This window comes from Rhodamnia argentea, chromosome 4, assembly GCF_020921035.1.
Source record: "Rhodamnia argentea isolate NSW1041297 chromosome 4, ASM2092103v1, whole genome shotgun sequence".
NCBI lineage: Eukaryota > Viridiplantae > Streptophyta > Magnoliopsida > Myrtales > Myrtaceae > Rhodamnia > Rhodamnia argentea.
This window is the reverse complement of record NC_063153.1, coordinates 20,866,569-20,874,944: the sequence shown is the minus strand read 5'-3', so window position 1 is coordinate 20,874,944 and position 8,376 is coordinate 20,866,569. Positions and strand designations below refer to the sequence as shown.

At 41.7% G+C, this 8,376-nt stretch overlaps 1 protein-coding gene across 5 annotated transcripts; it reads left to right on the top strand.

Annotated features, from left to right (window-relative positions):
• Positions 1-788: 788 nt before the first annotated feature.
• On the top strand, positions 789-7,621 carry LOC115741131 (ATP-dependent zinc metalloprotease FTSH 4, mitochondrial). Of its 5 annotated transcripts, none has more exons than XM_048278321.1 (8): positions 789-1,064; positions 2,577-2,664; positions 3,151-3,414; positions 3,626-3,862; positions 3,991-4,115; positions 4,862-5,338; positions 5,855-6,791; positions 7,557-7,621. In XM_048278321.1, exons 1-7 carry the CDS (start codon positions 1,038-1,040, stop codon positions 6,779-6,781), a joined length of 2,145 nt encoding a protein of 714 aa, XP_048134278.1. In that variant the 5' UTR covers positions 789-1,037; the 3' UTR covers positions 6,782-6,791; positions 7,557-7,621. The 5 variants fall into 5 exon arrangements, with proteins under 5 accessions (XP_048134278.1, XP_048134279.1, XP_030530730.1 ...); XM_048278322.1 differs by having other exon boundaries at positions 5,855-6,795; positions 7,557-7,611; XM_030674870.2 differs by lacking the exon at positions 7,557-7,621 and adding an exon at positions 7,004-7,290.
• Positions 7,622-8,376: the final 755 nt, after the last annotated feature.

Below are 8,376 nucleotides of genomic sequence, written 5' to 3'. Positions count from 1 at the left end.
TATGAGATTTTGTGGGATCATTACCGTTGATTTAATATTTAAAAAAATTTAATAATGATGATGTCTCAATGATTTAAAGAGGAAATCTAAATAAAGAAAGGACTTCGAGCTATGATCGGTAGGTTGATTTGGGTTGTGCATATGCATCAATGCAAAAAAAAACGAGTCAGGAGACCGTTATTTACACGCTTGTCTCTATAGTTACAACCGTAGATCTTTCTTTGACTTAATAGTAAAGATCGAACCTCCTCGCTTATCTATGATCTACCTCAATTCAAGATAAGTATACTCTTGAATACGGCGATACATTACCAGCAATTTCTCTTGGGGATATTGTAGAGCACCTATGAAACCCTAAACCTAAAAATACTTCAAGAATCGCTTGGTCCACTCGGCCAGATACTCGGTCTATTGTGCCTTGGAAACCTCCGGTCCGTGTGAAAAATATCTTCAATTTGTCGTCCCCTCGAACGTTGTCCTCATCATGGGCCTAAACTCAAGGCCTCAAAGGCCCTTAAGACGAGGCCTTAAGGGCCGTGCCGGGGACCGTTGGCCCCACTGTGCCAAAGAAACCGGGCGGGGCCCGATAAATCCCGGCCCGATCTTTGGCCTCCGACGCAAGCCCGGTTGGAGCAAAAATCAAAACATCCAATCTGCTGGGAGGGCAAATTCGACATTTCGAGGCGTTAGGGCCTACAGGTTGAGGGCAAAAATGCGGGGTGCGCACCGTCACGCCTCGCGTACATTAGAATCGGTCCGCCGAGTCGCACGATTTTTTCTTCCTTTCTTCCTCCGAAGCCGAAGCAGAAGATATTAATAACAAATCTTCGTCCCCAATTTTACGATTTTGGCCAATCCATTTCTCGCCCTCCCACTTCCTCCTCAAGCTCCAGGCTTCTCTCTCTCTCTCTCCTCGCCCCGCAATCCTCACAGGAACGCGTCATCGCCGAGCCCACAGTAATCAGCTCATAAGCAGGTATTGGAGGGACGGGTTGAGAGGATCGGAATCGGGGACCTGCCGTTTCTCGCTCGGGTCGATGGCTTGGAGGCGCCTGCTCACCGAGGTCAGCTGAATCTCGTTCCCTACTCGCTTCGTCGGAGCAGTGTTAATCCGATTCTTTTTTCCTTTATGGTCTGCGTCTACGGTATTTTTTTTTTTCGCTTGGTGCCGTGGGGCGTCAGGTTAGGGTTACTCGACTTGGGTCGGTTTTGATGGAAGCTTGCGTGAGAAGCATGTGCTCTGGTCTTGCCGCGCGATTGGGAGTGGGTCTTGGTGGGCTGATCGAGCCTGTTAGCTTTATGGGAAATTGCGTATAGATGAGCGTGTGATGGTTTGTGGGATCATATCCGGTGGCTTGTGATGGAACAAGAGATTGGATTTTTATGGTCTTTGCGAGTGGGTTTAGCGGGATAGTCGAAGGCGCTGCTTAGTAGATTGTCCTCACTATTATGAGGATTGACTAGAGGCAATGAATTGAGTGAGAGGTGATGGTGCATGGCTAGACTGATGATAATATACCGTGCCGTTCGCTTGTGTAGTAGGGTGGTGGCGATAAGTAGGACACGCAATAAAGCACATGACTTTCACTCTATATTTGTTCCTTATCAAAACCTTATTTTTATCCTGGAATTTTACCTGTTTCGTGAGCTGGAAAACAGGAAGCTCATCTAGAATGAGAGAAGGCCTGCTGGGTAACTGTGGGCATTCAAGTTTAGTCCTTTCTAACTCTGCATAACATGCGATGATTGTGACTTGAACTTATTTCTGGACATGGTCTAATTTGTGACCTGATTCATGAATTTTTAGGATGACAAATGTGAGTCCAGTTAGGTTTTCTCTGGTGCTTACACCCAAGTGGGGGTTGGGGGGAGTGGACTATTGTTTGGGGTTGGGTGTGGGTTTTGCGTGCCGTAGGGTTTGGAGAGTGCATTTTTTGTCTCCTTTTGTGCATCATGCATCTCCCTTGCCTTTGCTGTGGGCTAGTGACTGAATTGTGTAAATTTGAGTAGTTTTTTTTTTTTTTTCATCTTTCTGTTTGTTGAACCATTTTCGCATCTAAGTGCTACATTCCTAAACCACATTACCGGAACTTGCTTTTCCTGGGAGGTTACTTTTACTTTAGAAAAAGGATTGTTCTGATCGGACAACAATATGGAGCATGTAGGCATTTATTTGTTTGTCTGTGGATAATTTTCTCAGAAGAGTGTAAATTCTTTATTCTGCATTTTCTGTTCAAGCATCTTGATGGTTTATTTCCATTATTAGTTAACTTGTAATCAAACATGTATCTTTTAACACCAGTGAAAGTGACTCTGGAGTGCCTCTGGTTAATTGTGAGAGATACAAAGGAGCAAGGGACAGTGTGAACTTGTGTGTTGTGAATACGAGCTTGGGGACTTCTTTCAATCGACTTATACACGAGATTTGTTTTCACTAAACCAGCAGGTTTTAGATTGCCTCGTTTTGGTAATTTGTTACCTCATGTGATGACTGCTGGTGACATTTTGTTTTACAATGCATGTGGGTCATGGCCATTATGGTCAATTGCTTTACTTTATCTTTTGTCTTGTAACAGGTTTTAAGGCACGAATCAGGGTTTGGGAAGCTTAAATATTCACTCATTAGACCAAACTATTTTGTCACAGCATCGAGAGTTGGTAGAGGTATGCCTGTAGATATTTATGAGTTCCATGCAGTATTTTGATCCATCAACCACATACAAATGGTGATTTAGTGGATTGTTGGATTTTGTACTCCCAAGTTTCTCATAAATGGCTTATAAGAGTTTGAAAAGAAAAAAAGTAAATCAGCATTGAGGGTATGCTTCCGCGGAATTACTATCTACTAAATGAAATGTTGACGCTGTAAGCACATTCTGAATTGATCACTAATGATGCTGTGTCAGCATTGATTGGTAATAAAAGTGGACATGGCAACTCTGACTGTCATTGTACATGTAAATATGAAGTTGTTGAGTTGGTTTTCTTAGTAAAGTTTAAATACAAGGGGTTATCTCTGTTGTATTCTCAAATAGTATCAAGAAGGTACTTCAAAAGCACCCACAGGCCAATCATTCTCCCCACCCATGAATTATTTTGTCAGGTTTCTGAAACTGTGATGATTGGCATGTAATATTCCTGTTGGTGCAGGAAATTTGCCTGTGGAAGCACAAGGGAGGTTTCAGTCAAGCTATGTTGGTCAATTAGCTCGTAGAGTACGTGACGTAGATGAAGCAAGCGAGGTTGCCCATCTTAAAGAACTTTACCACAGGAACGATCCTGAAGGAGTTATTAGACTTTTCGAAAGTCAACCATCTTTGCACTCCAATCCCTCAGCACTAGCTGAATATGTTAAAGCATTAGTTAAAGTTGACAGGCTAAACGAGAGTGAGTTATTGAAGACTCTGCAGAGAGGTAAATGTTGGATTATCGTTATCTTGCCAGATTCCTCATTATTATTGTGATATATTAGTTTTCATCTGGACTTCATCCTGCAATTTAGTTTACCTAGTAAAATATGTGCTGTCGACTTTTTGTTGCCTGTACCTTCTTTCTCGGTCTTCTACTTTTGTAATCTCTCTATGCAAAGATAAGTTTTCAAGCTATATTTGTGGATGAAATGCAGGTATTGGTACTTCTGCTAGGGAGGAAGAAGGTATTGGTGCATTTTCAGCTTTCAAGAATGTGGGGAAATCTACAAAAGATGGTATTCTTGGGACGGCAAATGCTCCTATACACATGGTGGCTACTGAAGGAGGGCATTTTAAAGAGCAGCTGTGGCGTACAATACGCACAATCGCGTTGGCCTTTCTCCTGATTTCTGGTGTTGGAGCTCTTATTGAGGATAGGGGTTTAAGTAAAGGTATGTGAAGGTCATGATATGTCTGCATTATCTACTCATGAAGGGGGGAGAAAACATTGTATCACTTCGCAAGTTATCGAGGTAAATTGAAAGGTTCTTTTTGTTCTTTTAAATTTTTTTCTTACCAGGACTCAGTCTTCATGAAGAGGTGCGACCAAGCATGGAATCCACCACAAAGTTTAGTGATGTAAAAGGTGTTGATGAGGCCAAGGCTGAGTTAGAAGAAATTGTTCATTATCTTCGAGATCCAAAGGTTCTCCCTTGCCTTCTTCCCCTCCCCTTCCCCCCCTCTTTTCTTTCCTACCCCCTTTCTCTCGCTCTCTCGCGCCACCCACCTAAGGGATTATACTCTTATTTCAAGTGGAAATGGATATGTCCAGCAATATTTTCGGTGAAAGAATCAGGAATTTTCAGAATACTCAAATCGGTTTCTTTCATTCATGAATGCATTCATCTATCTAATTTTGGCAGAGCGATACTCATATATAAGTCAGGAATTGTCTATTGAGTCGTTGCTCAATTTAAAAGGCAGTTACTGCTCTCCTAACCTGGGTGGCTGATTTACTAACTTGATCAGTCTTGATACATGATACATGTGCGGTTGAATTCTTCTCTTCGCATCTGATTGATTTGTGGAGAAGAGGATATGGGTTTGTGCTTTATGATGCTTAATCATTTTGACCGGTGGAGAAACATCGATGATATTGTCTATCTAGATAATGTAGGATCTAATATTCACACTATATATGCTATTTCAGTAATGGTTTTCGGCTCATGTTGGCTTTTATTATCTTTATGAGTTGCTGGGCATAACTTTCTCTTTTTATGATTCCCTGCGCAGTTAGTGCTCTGTCTACTTCTAAGGTTTGTGGTTTGTTTGGTTCTTTTTCTCCAAATTTCAATTGGCTCACCTATGTATTCTGATGTAGTCCTTCACATCATGTTTAAATTAACATTTTTTGCTGTGCTGAAATATGTTTTGCTGCTTTTCTCTTACAGCGTTTCACACGTCTTGGTGGTAAGCTTCCAAAAGGTGTTTTACTTGTTGGACCACCTGGTACTGGTAAGACTATGCTGGCAAGAGCTATCGCCGGAGAAGCTGGAGTACCTTTTTTTTCGTGCAGTGGCAGTGAGTTTGAAGAGATGTTTGTTGGTGTTGGAGCTCGGAGGGTGAGAGATCTTTTTTCTGCTGCAAAGAAACGGTCTCCTTGTATTATATTCATAGACGAGATAGATGCAATTGGAGGAAGCCGTAACCCGAAGGATCAGCAATACATGAAGATGACTTTGAATCAACTACTTGTTGAGTTGGACGGTTTCAAACAAAATGAAGGGATTATTGTGATTGCTGCAACAAACTTTCCGGAGTCATTGGACAAGGCACTGGTGAGACCTGGAAGGTTTGATCGAAATATTGTTGTCCCCAATCCTGATGTCGAAGGGCGGAGACAGATTTTGGAGTCCCATATGTCAAAGGTACTATACTTTAGGAATATATTTTGTTTCTTCTACATATTAGTAGGATTTGTCTCTTTTGACCTATATCTATTTTCACAGTCATTAGCTAAAAGCTCGTTTAATCTATATTGTTCTTGGGAGATAAGCTCTTTATTTCTTTCTCATGGACTCTATATTCTCTTATCCACTTATCCATTTGCTTTTAGCCTATTCTTTATCTCACCATGAGACCTGATCCATGATAGCGCCACTCTTGGATTTACACATGCTTTCACAATAACCAATAAATACAAGCTTCTTTGGTTCAAACCAAGTTCTTTCAGCATTCTGATTTTGCTCTATCACAAGAAATGAACATGCATTTGATACCTGTCAATTTACATCTATGTTGTGCTCTTAGCTATTGGGTGGTGGTTTGGTGTTGTAACTCTGTATACGTAGAAAAGGCAAGAATCTGGCTATTCTTTCTCCTTCATTGTTGGACAAATATTGACTATATATGACTAAGCCTAACTAAGTGAATGCTGTTAACAGGTCCTGAAGGCAGAGGATGTTGATCTAAAGATTATTGCAAGAGGAACGCCTGGATTTTCGGGTGCTGATCTGGCAAATTTAATCAACATGGCTGCTCTGAAAGCTGCGATGGATGGTTCCAAAGCTGTCAGCATGGCAGATCTTGAGCATGCAAAAGACAAGATCATGATGGGAAGTGAAAGAAAATCCGCTGTCATCTCCGATGAGTCAAGAAAACTTACAGCTTTTCATGAGGGTGGACATGCCCTTGTGGCTATTTACACAGATGGGGCTCTTGCAGTTCACAAGGCCACAATTGTTCCCCGAGGCATGGCTCTGGGCATGGTTTCCCAGCTGCCTGATAAGGATGAGACAAGTGTCTCCCGTAAGCAGATGCTTGCCAGACTTGATGTTTGCATGGGCGGACGAGTTGCAGAGGAGCTCATTTTTGGAGAGAATGAAGTGACTTCTGGTGCATCTTCCGACCTTCAGAAAGCTACTAACCTTGCCAGAACAATGGTTACAAAATATGGCATGAGCAATGAAGCTGGGCTTGTAACTTATAACTACTATGGCAAGAGCATGAGCACCGAGACTCGGCTTCTTATTGAAAAAGAAGTGCAGCGGCTTCTTGACAGGGCTTACAACAACGCCAAGACCATCCTTACAACTCATAGCAAGGAACTCCATGCACTTGCTAATGCTTTGCTTGAGAGCGAAACCCTCTCAGGAAGCGAGATAAAGGCTCTACTTGCACAAGTCAATTCTGAGCAGCAGCATGTGCAACAGCAACAGCAGGTAGTCACACAACAGAGCAGCTCCAAGTCCAACCCAGTGCCTCCTCCAACGCCAAATCCTGCTGCATCTGCTGCCGCTGCAGCTGCGGCAGCAGCTGCGGCCGCCACTGCTGCTGCAAAAGCCAAGGGCATTGCTCCTGTGGGATCATAGCAGGAAGGAGGTTGGTAAGCTGTCATCTATGACTGGGTGGTGACTATATATAGCACACACTTAAAACTCCTTTTTGATGAGGCCTATTGATTGCTAAAGATGAAAAAATATTTGGTTAAAAGCCTAATATTGTATTACGTGAGTCTAGTTTAAAATCTTGCACTTTGGTTGCTGCCAGGTCCACCGTCACTTTAACTCATAATGTGGCAAATATTGTCGCAGGTGATGCCAACATGCAAATTTTGTTCATTTGTAGCTTTCTGATGGATGCACTGTATGGAGGTGGAAAGGCCATTGATTCTACTGCCCCTAGAGTTATTGAAAGTGCTTATGTTTGCTTTAGTTCTTGTTATCTTGCAATAATTGTAGGCGCTGACGCTCCTATTAAGTCTACTAATGAGGGATGCTTTCTGGTCTCAACTATTGGCTAATGTTCTAATGCGGAGTCTGTATATGGCATTTGACTGTACATATATTAAATTAAATGGGAACTGGCATGCTTTAAACGAGAGTACCGAGGTCGAGGATAATTCAGAGTCTGTTTCTGATAGACTGATGCGGGGAAAAAGAGACAATTGTGAGAGAATTGAGTAACTTGGGCAGGAGACGACTCTGGTTTAAGATGGTATCCTGAGCCTCCTTTTTATAAAAATGGCTACATCACGTTCCTTTCACCATAGTTTATTTTTCTTTTGGGGGAGATAGAAAAAAGAACCGATATCTTGCTTTTCTATGTTTCCATCAGCTGCCAATTGGGAGTTCTCATTGTATGCAGAGAAGCTCATTTTGGTACTGCAGAAAGATTATCAAGCAGTATGTACGACACAGAAAGCATTTAGGTGTGCACTGCCCATCCCTCGGTGCCGTAGTTGCCAACCGCAAAGCGGCAAAGCAAGTTGCTGTGAATTCTTTCATACTGTTTTTGGATGTTGATGAACAACAATTATGTAGTTTCTGCATTTTATATGATGCTTCATAATAATAGAGACTAGAAGGGTAGGGAAATCTTGCTTTCCTCAGATCGATAGCATTTGTGACTATATGACCGGAACTGCAGTTGATCTCTCAAGGTATTTAAAGACCGATCGAATCTCTCTGCTTTTTGTGTGCGCATGCTTTGCAGTACCATTTGCGAATTTAGCCGCAAGATAGGAAGTCCCCAATAGTCGTTATGACCTTCTAATGCCTCTGTATCTATATAAGCACAATCTGGTTAGATAATGGATTGGGATTTTCTTTTCAATCTTTTAGGTTATGTTTGGTATTCAGGATAAAAGTCTATTATAGTGCTTTGACTCTCTCGTCACTTTCGGGAAATTTCAACATGAACTATAGAGCTACGGAAAAGAGGGGGATATTTTCATGGACTTGTGACGTGAACCAAAGAGCTACGGAGCATAAGGAACCTATTTACAAATTATGAACTGATTAATAAAGGTTATTTCCCTTTGTGCGTTAATGATTTCTTTAGCAGTGAATATGAGAAGTTCTCACCATCTTCGATTTGCATATTCGAGTTCATTTATATCCATATATACTTCATACCAGATAATAAATGTGGAAGGATATAAAAATATTCAGCTTTATTATTGTAA

What these genes read in the sequence shown, in the direction of transcription:
- LOC115741131 (XM_048278321.1), top strand. Translation starts at nt 1,038, where the DNA reads ATGGCTTGGAGGCGCCTGCTCACCGAG. An exon ending in ATTGAAGACTCTGCAGAGAG is followed by an intron (nt 3,415 to 3,625) that starts GTAAATGTTGGA and finishes GATGAAATGCAG; the next exon opens with GTATTGGTACTTCTGCTAGG. An exon ending in TGGAGTCCCATATGTCAAAG is followed by an intron (nt 5,339 to 5,854) that starts GTACTATACTTT and finishes TGCTGTTAACAG; the next exon opens with GTCCTGAAGGCAGAGGATGT.